Here is an 18,209-nt window from a genome sequence, read left to right as displayed (position 1 = left end):
GAGGAGGTGGTGGAGGGAGGAGGAGAAGCAGAGTAAAGAGCCTGGAGAAAGGTGAAGACTAACAGTTACAGTATAAATGGACATAATTTCCTTTTTCACTGATTAAAAAATCACCATTATTATGTTCTAACAATGGTGACCAAGCAACCTGCCACAGGTTTTAGAAGACTTCCTTTTTGAATTTGAAATCTGGCTGCAAAGATTGATTCTTGTTAAGTCACAGGAACATCATATTAGTCATTGTAGAAGTCGTAAAATCTAGTTTTTGTTCCGCGTGTCGTGTATGTGCAGTCTGATTTCCTGGGAAAGCAGAAACGGGGCAGTAGCTCTGCCACCCACTGCAGCAGTTTAGCTTGTCTGCCCTGAGGCTGATAAGACTGTCAAACCGGGAGCAGAATATGGTGACATATTGTGGGAGTCAAGAGGCCAGCAGACGGATAATAAGAGGCGCAGTGAGTTGTCCAAGTGAAGGAGGTTAGTGAACAGCAAGAGTGAGGAAAATGATGGAATACGGTGCAGGGAGTTAACCAGAAACACCTGAGGAAACCATCCATTACATCCTTATTGGGGTTTTCTGCTGGTTGCCTTTCTAGATCATTTCAGTATTTTTGTCTTTACAAATCAGATTTTCTGTTTAGCCTCATTATAAAGATGCATATGAAACTAGAAAGCAGTCATTGGTCATTGGCTCTAGAGAACTGTTAAAAGAGTTGTGAAAGTCATTCATTCCTTTAACACGTTAAAGACTGCTTAAATATTTTAACAGAGAAACTCCCTATGCCAAAAAAACGGAGGTTTCTGAATTCAGATAATGAATTCCTCTGAACCTGGAAAGCTGCACTAATCTCTACAAGTTTTCTCATAATGTCAAAACATGTACTCTACATAATGGAAATACTCTGACTAATGAGGCTGTTGTTACAGTTTGGATGTGCCACGGTGTAAAATATAACATGTTAAGAACATTTCTCGCAAATGAAACTAATGTTAACACCATGCCAGAGATAATATAAGGATACAAGGGAAATGGAGCTTAAACAGCATCAAAGCTAAATGAGCTATATTAGGCTACAGCCTGCAAACGCAAAGCTAGAAGCAGCATTTCACTACTATATGTTGTAGTTGAATAGCAAAGTGTCAACAATAAATGGTTGTTGGTTTATAAAGCTTAAGAGAATCTAGTAGGAGAGTTGAAGGTGTTTAAATGGGTTCCCAGCTCATTACACACCAGCCTAACCTACTACACATGTTAGAAAATAATAGATGTGATGGCAGCACTCTCTTATTATCCCAGAGTTGGTCTCTTCTCCCATGATGTTGAAAAAGAGGGACACCTGCAGGGTTCAGAGTTTGGACCGCTCCAGAGAGGACTTGCTCCGTGTCAGGCAGGTGGTTTTAATGTTCCCGTCCGGCTGGGCGTTTCAGGAAGTCGGGCTGATTCCAGGAGGGGAAGGAATTGGAGAAACGTTGAGTGAAGTCAGAAGAGAGAGAGACGCAAAACGGAGACAGGAGGACAGTGGATGACAAGAAATCAAGATGAAGAGGTGGAGTTAGAGTGGGTGGAGGAGGGGCTCTGAAGGCTGGAGCCGAGATCAGTCTGCTCAGTGTCTGACAGACGGACAGCAGAGAGAAACAGCTGGAGGCTCTCAGGGTGTGTGTGTGTGTGTGTGTGTGTGTGTGTGCATGTGTTTGTGTTTTACTGCCAACACAGGCTGTCCTGTGTGTGTGTGTTCTGTATGTGTTTACACCATAGAGGAAGTTAGACAGGGGCATAGCAAGGACAGCCAGAGATCACGCAAACACACACACCTTCACACACACAGAAACCAGGCTACGGCAGCAGTGATGGGTCACTTTGTGCGACCATTAGATGTGACCCGGATACCTGCAGAGATAATAGATTTGGAGAGATCTCACGCACATCCCCCCCTCCCCCCTCCCCGCTCACACACACACACACACCACACACTCCTAATATGGCAGATCTGTCATCTGAGCACAGGGAGAGAAAAGACTTCAGTGTATGAATTTAGGGTGAGACAAATAATCCTGGCTTTGAATTGAATTGTATCGGGAAGTGAGGAGCGATTTTGTCCTGTGTAATTTCAGACAACAATGTCCCGGTACACAACGTTCTCTCTCTCCTCCAGGCCTGAATCAATTTCTTCTCATTTATCTTCCCTTTTAAACCAAAAAAATAAAAAAATCCAGGTTCTTCTTTACTTTGTTTTCTCTCTGCTTCTTCCTCACATGAATTTTCATCAGCCTGTTTGTTCTCATCCGTGTTTTTCTTCTGCTCACATCTTCTTATCTTGATGTTCTTCGATTCACCTCTATTTACTTTTCTTGTTGTTTGCTGTAACTTTTGCCTCCAGTTGAAAATCTTTCTATTTGTTTGGGGTCAAACAATGCTGACCTGAGTGCTGCAATTTAATCTGTCATGTTTCAACAAGTTACACCAGATTTTTACAAACAGTCCCGTTAGATTCCCGGTTTCCACATTGAACTTGAATTTCACACTCAAACATTTAGAAAATGGAGAACTTGACTTTATCACCTTTATTATCTTTTACACCACAGTCGATACCAAAACCTTCCCTTTAAAGTCAATTTTTTGTCATTTATAAATCTTCACGTATAACAATTTTCAGGGACTTCTAGTCCAAGGCAAATTTATTTGTTTGGCACATTCAGGGAGTTTCTTAGAGAGTCTTAAATTTATGTATGTAAGTAAACCTTCGAGTCCCTTGCAGACGTCTTCATTACATTTTAGTTGATTGAGGTTAACGATAACTGGCTGCTAATATACCCTTGCTGACTAGTTATCTAGCATCCTTTCCTCCATCCATCACGTAAAAGTCTACATTTATTGGTAGTTAGCTGGATGATGACCTTCAGTGCCACTTCTCACTTCTGTTACCAACCCATATGTTACATGCATTTGTGCAAAAATCCTCAGCATTACAATACGAAATATCTTACTTTCTTTTGTACATTTCTGTCATAATACATGTATTAAATTTTATTCATAATGGTCTTAAAAAGCCTTAAATGTGAGTTGATGAAACCTGCAGAAACCCTGACATTTCAGCAACAAATCAGTTGACATAGTTTTACATGATGAAGCAGTTATATCATAGTACAGTGTTCATGAATTCACCTAGCTGTGGATTGAAATATAGCACAGTGTTATTTGATGTGCTATTAGCTGCCATTTGCGATGCAGGAGTCCTATTTAATTGGGGGTGTAACCAGTGATGGAAAAAAAAAGAGTGTAAAGTAATAATCAGGTGGGATTTAATCTAAAATACAAAATGAGCAGAGAAATGGTTCAAAGGTCCCAAAGTCAACCTTCTTTCTTTTGTGTCCAGCCTTAAATCCTGGAGACTGAGAAAACCTGTGGACTCAGTTGAAGAAAAGAAAACATGACTCGAGAAAATTTGTGATGGAAAAAAGGTCAAAGGTCACTCCCTCTGTATGTTCCCGTCCTGTGAAATATTTTAGGAGAAGGGTAAGTGCTGCCCTGTTGGCAAAAGGACCAGCAAGGTATTGATGCCAGGTGTGTCAATAAATCTTTCACCATCTCTTGTTTTCCTACCAGGATTTTTTCTCCATCTGAATAAATGTCACCAAGAATTAGATTTTTTATTTTTTAGTTTAGTTATGCAGCTGAAAGATAAGAGTCCTAACTTCCCTTTGGTGTGAGTATTAATGACAAACAGAGTTAGGAGCTTTCCACTCAAAGTCTAGACTAGGATAAGAAAGAGGATCTTGGAAATACCTAAATATGTTTTTAAAATAAATTGCGCATAGTTGGAAATGGTGGAAATAAAAGAGGAAGATGAAAAATGTCTTCATGTTTTCATCTGAGTCTTTCTGTCAAAATTCATAGTAAAATTATGGGTCCGTTGAGCTTTTACACAGATGTGTCCCAAATTCAAGCTTAAAACAAAACTACAATAAAATTACAAACAACTGAAAGCTTTTGTCAGGATTTTCTCTCAGCTTTTTTACTAAAATGTTAAATCTGACTTCCACAATTCTTGGTTGAATCAGTTTGTGTTTCCTTTAACCTGCCGATGTGAAACATTTCTGGACTTTTCTTCCCTGCAACATGTAATCTATGATTCTTGTCTGTTGTGACAATTGACTGAATGAAAGGAGAAATTCAACCTTCCTGTTGCATATTCTGTGCCCAGACTCTCCATGTTGCTGTTTATTCTCTAATTTCACTCTTATGGTCACTTTGGAGCCATTATCTGGCCCGAACCAGATCTGTGTCGCTGTTACTTGTCACCTGATCTTCTCGTATTAATTTGTGTTCAGCTCTGTAATCCTGTTATTTGCCACTTGCCTCTCACTCTGGCAGAAATGATTAGTAATTAGGACTCAGTGCTTGGCTAGCCACATTACTCTCATCTTGTGTTTTTTTTTTTTTTTTTTTGCTGAAGAGGGCTTGTTAAAATGGACCCATGTCGCTTTGAAATGAAATGAGCCAAATCCACCCCTATTGTTGGATCCCCCCGTCTGCTGCAGCAGTTCTGCCTCTCAGCCACGAGTCGAGGAAAAATTAGGGACAAATCTGACCAAATAAGCTCCTACATTTGTGGGGATTTGGGTTCTTCTTGGGAGTCTCTTCAGTGGACACTAATGTGGATAACTTTGGTATTTTTATTAACAGGTAAAGATGAATCGATGTAACTGCTGTGTCCATTTTCTGAATAAAGAGCAAGTGGAACGACGGATTAGTAATGAAATTATAACTCGTATCATTATGAATTATGAGATAATGAACTCAGAAAAGCACATGAGTATGTTTCTGATGGTGGTTTCAAACCAGAACATGTGAAAGACAACACAAGAGCAGCGCAGAGTGATTTTCCTGCAGTGAGGCAGCTGGGAGTTGGAGTTCAGATGTTTGCACATCCTCACTAATGGGCTTCTTAAAGGGCAGCAGGATGTGCCTGCTAGAGCCATTAACAAGTAACGCTCAGCACCGGATATCAGGATGGTTTCATCATGAAAAAACAGGTAGGAATGGAAGCCGGGACAACAACAAATTATTTATGTATTTACTTACTTGGTAAAAAAAAGTATTTATTTAACGGAGCTGAAACCAAAAAAGGTCCACCCATCATGGATGTTTTTTCAGTTTGACTGAATTTGGTGTTGAGCGTCTGCAAAACAAGTCATCACCCTTCCACCACCATGCTTTATGTTTGGGATGCATTTTTTGATGGTTTTTCTTCTGTTACTAGTTCCAGGAGTTTTGTGTTTCTCTCAGGTTTCATTTTCACTTGAGCTTCATTTTTTTAGTCATGAAGCTCATCGACCGTGTTGCCTGTTGTCTTAAATGTCTTCCAACTGTGAATAATATTTCTTTATCTTCAAGTAGTTCAGAAATGGCATCGATGAGCAGCGACAGAAGTTCTTTGATGAAGTTTAACTGTTTCACGTAAAAACACTTTAGAACAACAAACTTATGACAAACAGATTCTTTTTTGTTTGTTTGGTTTTTTTGTTTCATTCAATCCGCCAGAGATCAAATCTCCCAATTTTCCTTTAACTTCCTTTCTTTGGTTATCTGCAGATCAAACATTGTTTGATTCCTTTCTTTTCTTTTCTTTTCAATTTGATAACTACAAAAGAGAAATCTGTGATGTATTTGGGGAGAATAAAAATGAATAGATTGATATTAGAAACAATTGCTTTGCTGAAATAATATTTTGATTCCTTTGTGAATTTTCAGATTTTCTTCCTCATCTCTGATTCTCCAGATGCCGTTTTGTTTCCACTTGCCCTTCCTACAAAATTAGATAAGCATCTCGTTTGTTCCCTGCTCCATCTCTTCCTTCTTGATCCTTTTCTCTTTTCCTTTTGATGAATCTCTCGCTGGCCTTTGATCTCTGCCTGAATGCGTCAAGCCGTAGAAGCACGTCGATTGATTGAGGCGTATGATGGAACTGCACACACAAAGCATGCAAATAAAAAGAAAACTGTAACAGAAGCTCGGATTGACTGCTGGCACAACTCTTTTAACTTTTCTCTGCCCACACACATGACCGATCTCAATATTTATTTTCTTTTGAATATTTGCTGTAAAGTAGAAGCTGCAAAGTCTAAATGTGTTTGAGCCCTTAGAAATGAATGCCAGAGCGATGAGGCTCCGCCCTCCTCCTGATGCGTTAGCTGAGGAGACGTATGCCAACATGCAGAGCTGGACGTTTATCTTCACCTGCCAATAAACCACCTATCACACTTCCAAGTTTATGTCGTCCAAAACAGCAACGTTTAGGGAAAAATAATCCCAGAAAAGTGTCTGGAGTTGCTTTATGTCCTGAATTTGTTACTCATTTCAAGTCTTTGCAGGGGCCCCTTTCTGAAAGCCGAACTTTCAAAGTTACCTGAGTTCTGTTTAATTCCCAGCGCGGCTCCTTTTTTAAACTTCAGACCATGTTCCAGCTTTGAAGGATGTTCTGGGTTTCACTCATCAAAGATATGCAGTTAACTCAGGAATTCTGCTTTGTGAGAAAGGCTTCTGGATGTAAACCATCAAATGTTCACTCTGCACCACCATGCGTCAGTGCCAATTTTAAAGGCAGAACAGCAAGAACATGATGAATCTGTTGCATGTTTGTTTGCCTGGAACATGGAGTCAGTCTAAAATGCCTTTATTGTAGAGCCGCATGCAGGATAAAGCAGCTCCGGCTTTATCCTGCTGTATTTTTCTTTCCTAAAATCTTCCTTGGCTGCTCACTGGAGCATGAGGAATTCATTCTGCTCGTGAGGAAGTTCACGTTCGTGAGATTTCACCAGTGCTGCAGGCGCTTCAATGAATTATGACCATGTGAGGCTACCTGTTCCACAGTTTGTCAGAGAAAGTTTGAGTGTTTTTACGCAGATGAGACAGAAACAGAGCAGGAATTCCTGTTAGGAGTGTCGTGTTCTTGAGCTCTTGGTCATTTATTTCAACTCTTATTTTCATATCTATTTATTTGAGAGTCTTATAGTGACCTAACATTTTCATATCTTACACTGTACTTTAAACATGTTAGATATAAATGGCATACATACATAAAAATCCAACGTCTAAAAAGAACCAAGTATTACTACAATGATTTGTTAAAATAATTTTGAAAAAATAAAAAAAAATTATGCAAAACATTTTCTTCTGCTCTGACAAATATCTTAAACCACAAATTAAGTCACCCAACAAATCCAACAAATCCAACAAATCCCCCGGTGAGAAAGTGGATTATTTTGATGAATAATAACTTAAGAAAGAAGATAAATAGCTTCAATTAGAATATGTTCTAATAACCTTCATGTTGTGAGGTAACTGTTGTGTTATATTTGCTTCCTCACTGGCCCCCTCTGAGCCCACTTTAAAGACTTCCTGGCTACACCCCTGCTCAGCAGCCTTAAGGAGCATTTAACATTAATATTCAAGCATCAATATTTTTAAATATATTGAATATAACACACTAAATTAGAACTTACAGGTTAAAACCAGCAGGTTTGACGCACATTAATAAATATCATAAATAATAAATTTCAAACTCTTTGTTCTGCTTCTGAAAAATCTCTCCATATCTGAAGTCCAGGTAGCTGCTGCCTGATCACGACTCATTTAAACTTACTTCATGTCATTCTGGATAATAATAATAATGTTTGTATGTGAAAATCTGAATGCATGTTTGAATATTTTTCATTGTTTCAAACTTTGGCAACTTTGCCAGAACTGTGCTGATGGAGCTGCCACTCACCAGTCTGTGCTTGTAGAATAAAGTTGTTTTTAAGAACTGTGCTGCAAACATGGAGACCATGACATCGTGATTAACCGTGATTATTTCTGTCAGCTCTAACAGGAATCTGTTGAAGACTCTCCATGTTAATCTGCCCTGTAGTTTCTAACATTTAGCTCAGCTGCACATCTTCCGCCTACTCTTTATGCGTAGAATTGCATTTGTGTGGAGTGTCATGGCCTCAATGTCACTTCTGAAGCTAAATGTAGCAGAATGTCTTCAGTTGTCTCTCTGCATCATCCAAAAAAATCTTGATTTAACTTGAAACATCAGAGGTTTTATGTGAAACACCAATTACTGGTGATTCACCCTCGACTTAACAGACCATTTACACACTGTGTCTGCAGGTTGGTGTTACTGCTGTTATCATGTGGGTGAGTGAATGCTGTGCATCTATAAAAAAAAACACATGCTAAGTTTTCAGAAATAGAACCCAGCAGGCTTCCTGTCCGTGGAGCACTTTCACAAACAATGCAGAAAGGTTTTATAAACCCACGGGTCGGATTGTTTTCTCAGCCCACAGTGGGCTATGAAACACTTCAATTCCAGTTGGAAAAAAAAATCAACATACCTGAGAGCCAGTGGGTTGTCAGCTGACGACATGGTAACAGAAAAGCCACAGTGTAAACAAACCAATTACTGGAGCTGCCAGCTGCACATTAACAGAGCGCTGGCTTTAAAAGGCAAAACTTTCTTCAGTCTCTCTTCATTCTGAATCAGTTTGTCAAATTTTATGCATTGTTCATGAGATGAAATTGCAGATTATGGTGCAACTGAGATTCTTTCTACCTCATCTTAAATTCTCAACTGAAGGTCTTACTCCTACAGAACACATAAAAGATCTGCTTCACCACTCACCTCTTTGTGCTTTTCCATCGCAGAGGCAGCTCATAAAGAAGCTTTAAAGTCACACTAGGGACAAAATCACACTGAATATTTAATAACAAACCACAGTGATTGCAAGCAATGCTTCCCACTTTGCAATTTTATCTTTAAAATCTCCTTTGGATGTATTACTAGGGGGTTGTAAACTTTACAGGGAGGAGAGTATTAACCTGGGAGGAAGGAAAGTCTTGCCTGAATGTGGAGTTTCTTGACCACAGATTCCGATTTTTGAGACGCCTCAAAAATGTCTAAGAGGATATATAAATAAATATACATACTATATCACCACCAGCCGCCACTTAGGAGTAATAAACATTGTTTTAATGAACAATATTCCTTCATTTTGTGCTATAAGAAAGAGCTTTAGAGCACTTTTCATGCATTTTCTTCAAAACTAATCTGATGTTCCAATTAGTTTTTCCTGGAGCTCATGGGAGTCTGTTTTTGAGAAACTACTTTGCATATTAAGTCATGAGTTTGGCATGTTGTGAAGAATTAGCAGCCTTTGGATTTTATCGTAATAATTCAATCAATCTGTGTTTTGGGGGGATGAAACGTTTGTTTGGAGGAAATTTCCCATCTTGCGCGTTGATTAATGCAAGGCCAAAAGTAAAAAGATGTAGTTGTTCTGCTTTTATTGGGCTAATTCTTGTTTAATAGGTGTAAGTATTGACTTGGAATACAGTTTCACTCATTTGAAATAAAAATAATAAAACCAAGCTTGGGGTTCTTTAGGTGAATTGCTGCACCACTAAATTCAAGACAATGACTGAAATTCTCTGCTTTTGTTCAAATGGTTTGAATGATGGTTATTGGGCTTAATTTGAGCTCCATTAGTATCTTTGTGGAAATGTAAAAAAAATAACTAAAATCCTCACACATTCACAGATGCCAGGAGCTTTTGACTGCCAGCGAACGCGAAGCTTTCCTCTTTTTTTTTATCTCAAACCAAAGCCATCGTCGTGACAACTAATCTCCTCTTTCTCCCTTCCTCATTGTTGATCAGTGGCCTGTTCCTGTAAGAGCCGCGGCAAAATGCGATGATTATGAGCTGTCAAATGCCAATTACCGGTAATTCATCTCTGCAGTGAGGGGTAGATGAGACAGTCACTCGACAGCAGCCGTCCTGCAGCTCTTCCTGTCTAATTCATGCCACCTTTGAACAGTTATCTGGATGACATTAATGGGAGATTTGAATGGATGCTGGTCTGTTTATAGCCTGTTCCTTGTGTGGAATAGGTCAAAGCTGTGGTCTTCTGTTTCCAGGATTACATTTCAAAATGAAGATGAATTAAATGCATCACCAAATAATCATGTAAAGGGTATTTTTACACCAACATTGGAGTGAATAGGTTACTGAGTGTGAAGGTCAGAAATAATCTGCAGAGCATCTTGCTATGGTTATGTTTGTCACCTGGATCTTCACTTTCATCCCCCCCACTCTCACCTGAAACACTTTTATTCTCCTAAAGATGAGCCACACAACCCGTGGGATCAGCGACCGAATCGTTCTAACAGCACACTCGTATTGATGGCCTGGTGCTCCGTTTAAACCTGATTGCCCGACGCTCTCCACAGCTGTTTCTCGGTTTAAAGATGCCACGTCGGTCGTCAGCCTGCAGTTACTCCTGACTGGTAAAAAGCTGCTGGATAGAGATATGATGGAGTCAAATGATTGCACGGCTAACCCCCATGTAGCTGCCCGTTCTGCCGAGGCAGACGCCGTTTTACCGCTGGATGAACACAGAGATGTGATGAGAGGAAAAGTAGCCAATTCTGCTACTATTGAAACTGAAATGATCTTTTCTTTTAGCTGAACAACCAAACTACCAATTACTTTTCAGGCTGCGTAGTGACTGAAAAAGCATCTTGGATGGGAAAACATTTGTTTCTCATCCAGACCTTCCTTAACCCACAGTGTCGTTTTCAAAATTTTCAGATTGTCCCACAAACTTTAAAGCATTTTTGTGGGATTTTAAACACAGTGATGATAGAAAAACAATAAAATAATTTCATTTAAAAAAACAGAAAAGTGATATGTTTAGACATATTCAAAAAATTAGAACATTATTAGAAAGCTTATTTATTTCAGTAACTCCATCACTAAGTGAAACACAGACAGATTAATTCCACACAGGCTGATGTTTTCAAGCCTTTTTCTCTGTTAATTATGATTTCTGCTTGCAGCTAATAAAAACACGACATGATTAGAATATTGCATCACCTCAATAAAAAGCACATTTTTAATACAGAAATATGGACTTAAAGGAAATAATGTTTATGTATATTCAGATTTATTCAATATGTTTCTATATTCAGTCCCATTTTACCCTAATGGACATAATTAAAGTGACCTTATTGGTATCTAAATTTGACTTTGTGTAATTAAGTCTCATAATTCCAACTGTTTTTTGATGACATCAGAAGCTTTTTAAACATGAGTGAACATTTTCTGCATGTTTGTGTGACATTCTCACAAAACTGTAATTCCAATAAATCCCCACAACCTCTGAAGCAAAGAGGTGGGAGTGTCATACTGTGGGACCACACGAGTGGAAAAAATGTGCTGAAGAGTTGGCACTCTGGACTGTATCCATGGCAACCCGAATGCCTGAGGATACGGCAGAATGAAAACTCCTAAATGCTTCTGCAGAAGCTTGGCAGAAGAGGAATACTGCACTCCGATAACCAACTGAAGCGAGCTGCCAAAATTCACACAAGAGTTTCTGAAGAGAGAAAAAGTCTGGCCAAGAATGTTGCCTGAATGGAATCCAACTGAACACCTTTGGGCTTTTTTGTGGAGATGGTTGCAGCCGAACAGCAAAATCCATGAAACAAAAGGAAGTGAAGCGGAAGAAATATTTGAACACTGGGACCCTGGATGGAGGTTTTTTTTCTCCACAAATCTGATACAATTAGTTAGAGGAACAAATTAAAATCCTTTGAAATTCTGAGTCCATTTAGATGCATGTTACACTGCCTGCTGTAGCTTCAGTTTGAGCTGTTAAATCCAGATATTTATTCCTTTCTGTCATTTGACAGCTGCTGGAAATCACCCAGATACAATCTGACACTAGTGACATGGTGACAGGCTGACAGGGGGGAAAAAACCCTCCAAAACAAAACAGCTGTGCATCATTGCCTTCTATTAGTATGTGATTTGGATGTTAATGTGGATGAGTGAGCACCCCATCAGCATATTCCTCCTGTTTACACTGCACGCCGTCTACACGGGGAAGCGCCGCATAAACAGGCAAATGCCACAAGCCTCTAAATGTCAATTAAGTGTGATTCATCTCTCCGGAGCGCAGGGAGGCAGGCAGAGTATGGCCATTCATTTAACCATCTCCCCTCTTCGACTTTCCACTCCGTGTAGCTGAAGCTGCAGCGTGCAACAGTAGAATAGGAGGCAAATTGTGGGATCATCGGGGTTATAATGGAAAGGATGGAATAGATAAGGTTTATTGAGGTGCAATGACACCAATTTCCCCAATAGCTCGTCGTGCATATGTTTAACCTTGTTTCTGAAAAGCACAAAGGCAACCAGTGGTTTCATTTGACAAAGATCCTTTTCCAATAATTGCCTTTGTTGAATTACAGACTTCAATTGTTAAAGCTGAATGACGACAGCCACTGGCTGAGTTTCCATCTCTAGTTCTGCATGACAATCATAAAGAGTCTGTAAAATTTGGGACATGTATCAGTAATGTTTGTCATTGATATGGGCTCTGCTGATATTTATTGTATTCAGTAGACTTGGTTCAGTTGGGGACCAAATTTGCTACCTTTATTCTATTTTGAGAATAATACTCCTTGTTCCCCTCCTCACCTGTGATGTCGCTGCACCAACTGCTGAAAAACCTCTGAAAAAGACACTGAGCGCAACTTCCTTCTTTATGAAACATAAACAAAAATGGAATTGAATTTTAGTGGTAGCAGGATTTCTTTTTCATCGTTGGTAAAAGAAGACAAGCCATTTCTCACACTAGACTTTCCCATTTCTTTTGGTTGTTTTTACCTACAATTTCCTGTGCTATGGTTCTTTTCCTGTTTGTGGAGGAGTCTACGGTCCACTTGGCATTCACATATGCACTCAAACCGCGCCAGAGTTCACTTCAGCCAAGCTGAGGCAGAGGTTTGTAGGCGGACCAACATCAGATTTCAATTATGAACAAACAAATCTGACTTTCTGGGCAAGTGAACTGGATTTCAATTAAAGTGGTGGACTAAACAGAGCTGGTGTGAATGCACCTTTAGTTTGCCTCTAGCTTACTTGTTTAAAGACTGTGCTAGGTTTGCGTGAGGAATCATAAACCCATTGTAAGGCAATAGATGTGCTGAAGCTTCATCAGTCTATCTGTTCTGCTGCAGTAAAACGAGTGCTGAGCCTGAAGCTGTTTCAACTCTACCCTACGGTCAAGAGATATAAATTATGCTTGAAAGATGGAGATCTAGTGAAGCTGCTGTCTGTGAAGCTCTTGAGATCTCTGAGAACGGCAAATCCAGCGGGTCTAATTACCTGGAAAGACAGGGAGCTGGAGCAGCCAACACAGTCTTTCTTTTACTGATGGCATCATTATAAGGGATGAAGTAATAGATCTCAAATTACATTCTCAAACTGTAACAATGTGGTAAGCCATGTGTTTTAAAACTGGCTGCGTTTAAACAAGTCTAGTTCAGGACTCAGCTCTTTGTTCTGTGGTCGGCTTTGCAAATATTATATCCGCATTTCTTACTTAGCATTTCCATTTCCTCCACATTTGAAACCTTCACTTTATTCATTTTAATCCCGAATGTCCAGGAAATGGATTTTTATTAAGTGACAATTTTTCAGAGAAAACAAGTGTTAGTTTGGATCACTTTAATAAGAACAATGTTTTACAGCTGGTTTGGTATGAATGCATAAATAATAGAAAACCTCTCTATCCTGATCTTGTTCTGGAGTTTAGTTTGAGGAACTTAATCGCCTCTTTTCACCTTTTAACTCTCATTCTGTTGTGCTTCTTCATTTTGACCATTTTCAAATATGCTTCCTGTCTCTCCAGCCCTGAGTCTTCTCTGCCTACAGGCTCTCCCTGCCTTAGTCATAACTTTAACCCCTTTACATTAATAAATCTTTTTCCTCACTTTCTTTCCTCGCTGTTATTTTATTCTGTTGCATTTATCAGTCTCTGTAATTTCCTTCCTTCCAGCTTCTTGTACACTTTTCCTGACTTTTTCACTCCTTGATTCTTTTGAATATTTAATATCCAGCTGCTTTAATTCTCTCCGTTTATTCCCCACATTACAGCACATTTTCTCTTATTATTTTTTTGCTATAAATACATTTTTGACATTTGGGAAAAATCTGGAAGTTTGTGCCTGTTTTTGTGTTTCTGGTGTGTGTGGATTTTCATATCAGTTTAATGGGATTAGCAGGATTTATGTTGATGAGTTAATTGAGAGGAAAGAGGAAATACAAAAAGCTGATGCAATCTTGGTTCTTTGTGTAAAACCTGGTTAAAAAGTGAAGGTTTGATTTTATGTGTTTGTGTGAATTACATGAATGTGGGAGCCTTATTGGCCCCTCAGGGTAAAGACTGAGCTTCATTGTCTGAGTCGGTCTCATCTACTGACTTTACAGTGAGATGCTTTGATTTATGCATGCAGTAACACTGCTAAGCATGCATATGACTTCACAGTAAAAAAAATCCTCATTCTTCCACATATTTGTGGTCACGTGGCTACATGAATGCTGTAAATCCAGCGTAACCCGGCATCGCCTGAGGCACACGTGCACACTTCTTCTTCCATTTTCTTTGTTTGTGTGACTGTGTTTTACAGCTGATTTGCCGCCTAAATCCTCCCCGGCCCGTTCACCTCCGTGCAGCTGCTTGTAACTTATTGTCCTAATCAATCCCTCGCACACTAAGAGGCTTTTTCAGCAGAACCACCCGGGGTTAGTGAGCAGTTAGCGAGCGCTTATCCCATTTTCTTGCAGGGACAGCGAGAGGGCCGGCTCCGAGCAAGAATTTTATCTTTATAGGCCCAGAGGCATGCTGAGAGGGGAGCTGCAGGAGAGGAGACCCTGGTTGGATTTGATACCGGGTCTGCAGAGGGTTGGTAGCAGGGGGGACGGGTCTCTGCATGAGGTCAGAGAAGCAGAGTGAAACAGAAAGTAGGCACCCAGAGTTACTGTCAAAGTTACTGAAGTGAGAAACAAAGAAAGGGATTTGACTGTCACCCCCAAACAATGAAAGCCTCCTCAGAAAATGTGGCTTTTATTCTCCCAGATGCTGGCAGATTGTTGGACCGGATCACACACACCAAGGATTACAGTCTCTCTGTTTTCCCCTCTTGTTCCTCCTCTTTCTTTCTGCTTTTATTTCATTATCTCTTAGAGTCACTTTCTTTCTTCCTTTCCTAATTTAAAGTGTAACAAGTTCATTACGGTACATTAATCTTAGGAAGTACACACACTGAGTTTCTGCAACATGTGTCATTTCTGAACAACGGGCAGAGGCAGCAATTAGTTTTGCTGGTTAGAAAAATTATGTGCTATTGTTTAAAGCCAGTAACAATTAATGTCAGATTATGATGAATTTATTTAGCACCAGGTGGAAACTCAGAAAAGAAGCATTATATGTGATTGTTGGTACTTTTTTTCACAGCATTTGACTGAATATTAGCAGAACTTTGTTTTTGATCTTCACTTAGATCTTTAGATGATCCTCTACATTAGATTTATTTTGTTATTCTGTCAGAACTGAATTAGAAAATGTTGACTTCAAACACTAAAAGCAATTTAGGGCGACTTTAACAAATTAAATTTGGTTTCCCAGGAGAACTTTGATGCTATTCTATTTTTTACAGAGTCAAAATATAAACTGATGGAAAATCTTAAACCAGGAAGACATTTTGAGTATTTGCATTTTCCGCTGATGGGCCATAACCAGCTTGTAAGCAGAGGTTTAAAATATGTATATTAAGGAAAAAATTGTAAACAGACGTAAGAGAGAAAAATAGATAACTAGTTTGCAAAATTACTGTTTTATCTCCATTTTTAGCAATAACAGCATAATGTGAAGATTGTTTTTAAGATAGGTATTTCGGTATTCTGAGCTCCGCTAGGTGGCAGTATTGTACACTAAAGGGTTGTTTGCCAACCGCCATTAATAAAAGAAGAAGACATGCTGCGCTGTGAATTATTTATTGGTCTTACGAAAGTGTTTTTGCTGTTTTTTTGTGACGCTGTTTCCAATGTGAGCAGGTTTGTCTAATTAAACTTCCCTGATTCTGTGCGTGACAAGTTTTACACTCCGCTCATCTGTAACATCTTTTTCGGTCTTTAGCGAAAGGTACTGCCACTGTGTCGACATTGGCTCTATCCCAGTAGTTTAGCGTCTGTTTCTCTGTTAAACACTGTTGTTGTGGTCACCTGACCTGTGCATGCGCTGATGGATAAATATCCTGGGGCGGACTATTTGCTGGAGGGAAAAGCTGACGCGGAGTGTTTCTGTCGGCTTGCTTCTATCGGACATTTTAGATGAAATCCGATAAAATCCAATAGTTTTTGGTGTATATCGACCAATTTCCGATATCAATACTGGATCGAAACATCCCCAATTACTGCCAGACGGAAAAGAGAGACTGGCAAGGATCTATCCATGGCCAGCTATTTTAGATCAGGAGGTTGGAATAAAAATCTTGTTGTAAAGCAAAGAAAACGCATCTCCGAAGTACAAAGATTTGAAAAGTGGGACGAAGTTTTATTTTCTGACAAAAACAGGAAAAAAAACAACCCTGTTATCTGGATGTTCCTGATTCCACTGGAGATCCATCATGATCTGGAACTTTTCCTTCAGTCGCACAACGGAACTGCATCAATCAAGGGAATTATTTTCTCCAGTTTTCAGGTTTTGATGGTGTTCCTGCTCAAATTGAAGCACGAGTGATACATTTTCAGCCTTTTTTCTAAACTTGCTCTGAGACTCTGTTTGACTTCATGTCTTGCTGCTCTCTTTAGTTCAGAGAGGTCGACTTCCCTGTTTGTTCTCTGTGAAGTTACGTCGGTCCGTTTGACCGGAGCTGCTCAGCAGAGCTTTTCCTGCTTGGGGTTATAAGCTAATTTTGCTTTTGCATCAAAAGCAGAAAATTCCCAAACGGCTGGCGTTCCTGGAGGCTCGCCCCCTAGCGTCAGCCCCCTGTGGGTGATTTTTACTGTAATAAGCAGGAAAACTGGCTGAGATGCTCCCTGAGGCTTGTTACCAAACATTTTTATCTTTAATTAAGTTATAGCTCCAGTCATACGCAATATTCGTACTCTACTAGTCATTTTTATATGGTTAAAAATTTTATTTAGAGGAATTTAGCAAATTCTGATTTTCCCTTTTCTCTTGCTGCAGGTGTCGTTGCTCAGAAAGTGCGAGTGGAGGAAGAGTTGGAGGCGTATCCCACAGAATCTGTCGATCTGCGCTGTGAATTCGTCGATGGGGGGAGTTTAACCAAGCTCACACAGGTTGGCACAAAAACCAACACTGCTTTGATTAGCTTTGAATGCTTTGGCTTTGATTACTTTCTAAAGGTTAGATGGAAGGAAGGACTGGAATATTTTGGGGCTAAGATTCCTCCGTCTCCCAAAAACTTTCAAAGAATCAACAATAAACATGTTTTTCTGAAAGGAGATTGACTTTCTGTTGAAAAGAGTTTCTTTTTATGGAGGTAAAGAGCAGATTTTTATGGAAACCTGAACAGCTTCCACAGCAGAATAAGAGCTGGCTCTAAGAGGCTCCATCAACAGATAGGTGGGGGAGATGAAGCACCAAAGGATGAGTGGAAAACATACTGATGGATCCCTTTTTACAGCAACATTCACACAAAGCAATTTTTCTATGAATCTAAGCTTTTCTCTAAGGATTTCAAAAAATATTCTTTGTTTTTTTTTGCACTTTAATGCTATTTAACCTGTAAGTGAGTTGGGGTTATTAAAAGCATAATTTGTATTCTGAAGTCTTTTCCACCAGGTATCAGAGCATCAGCTACAATTAAGCAAGACTTGTTTGAACATTGATTTGTTTTAACGATTTCCACACATTAAACATGATTCTTTGGTACAAACCTCCAACCATTCTGGGATAGCATCATTTTTTAAGATTTGATTTAAAATGCTTGAATTCAAAACTGAGAATTTCAATTAGACAAGAAAATGGCCAAACAAACACCAGACTGACAACATTTTAACTCCCTTGCCTTTAATGCAGATTCAACTCTTCTATTCATGCCTTCCAAAAGGCATGAATAGAAGAGTCTGTTTTTGTAAATACGTGACCACTTTTTCAGATCTTTGTAATCAGACACTGATGTTGGATGAGAAGATCTGGCTTGTAGTTTGTTCTTTTTCATCCCAAAGGTTTTCTTTCTGTCTGAGGTCAGGACTTTCTGCCTCTCAAGATCTTTCACATCAGTCTCGCTCGCTCTTTCTGTGCCGGTGCACAGGGATGTTGGAACAGGAAGGAGACATCCACAAGTTGTTGGCAGACA

General features: G+C 39.4%; 1 protein-coding gene across 5 annotated transcripts in view; it reads left to right on the top strand.

Moving 5' to 3' along the window:
- The window catches only part of pvrl2l (PVR cell adhesion molecule related 2 like), a 309,345-nt gene that overhangs the window by 124,328 nt on the left and 166,808 nt on the right, over positions 1–18,209 (top strand). For all 5 annotated transcript variants that reach the window (XM_044138424.1, XM_044138427.1, XM_044138425.1 and 2 more), the window contains exon 2: positions 17,075–17,187. In XM_044138424.1, coding sequence (XP_043994359.1) covers positions 17,075–17,187 — 113 coding nt within the window. The remainder of the gene's footprint in view (positions 1–17,074; positions 17,188–18,209) is intronic.

The sequence above is a fragment of the Gambusia affinis genome, linkage group LG14, assembly GCF_019740435.1.
Source record: "Gambusia affinis linkage group LG14, SWU_Gaff_1.0, whole genome shotgun sequence".
NCBI classification, from domain to species: Eukaryota; Metazoa; Chordata; class Actinopteri; order Cyprinodontiformes; family Poeciliidae; genus Gambusia; species Gambusia affinis.
Note: the sequence above shows the minus strand (reverse complement) of the source record. Positions and strands in the feature narration are given on the sequence as shown.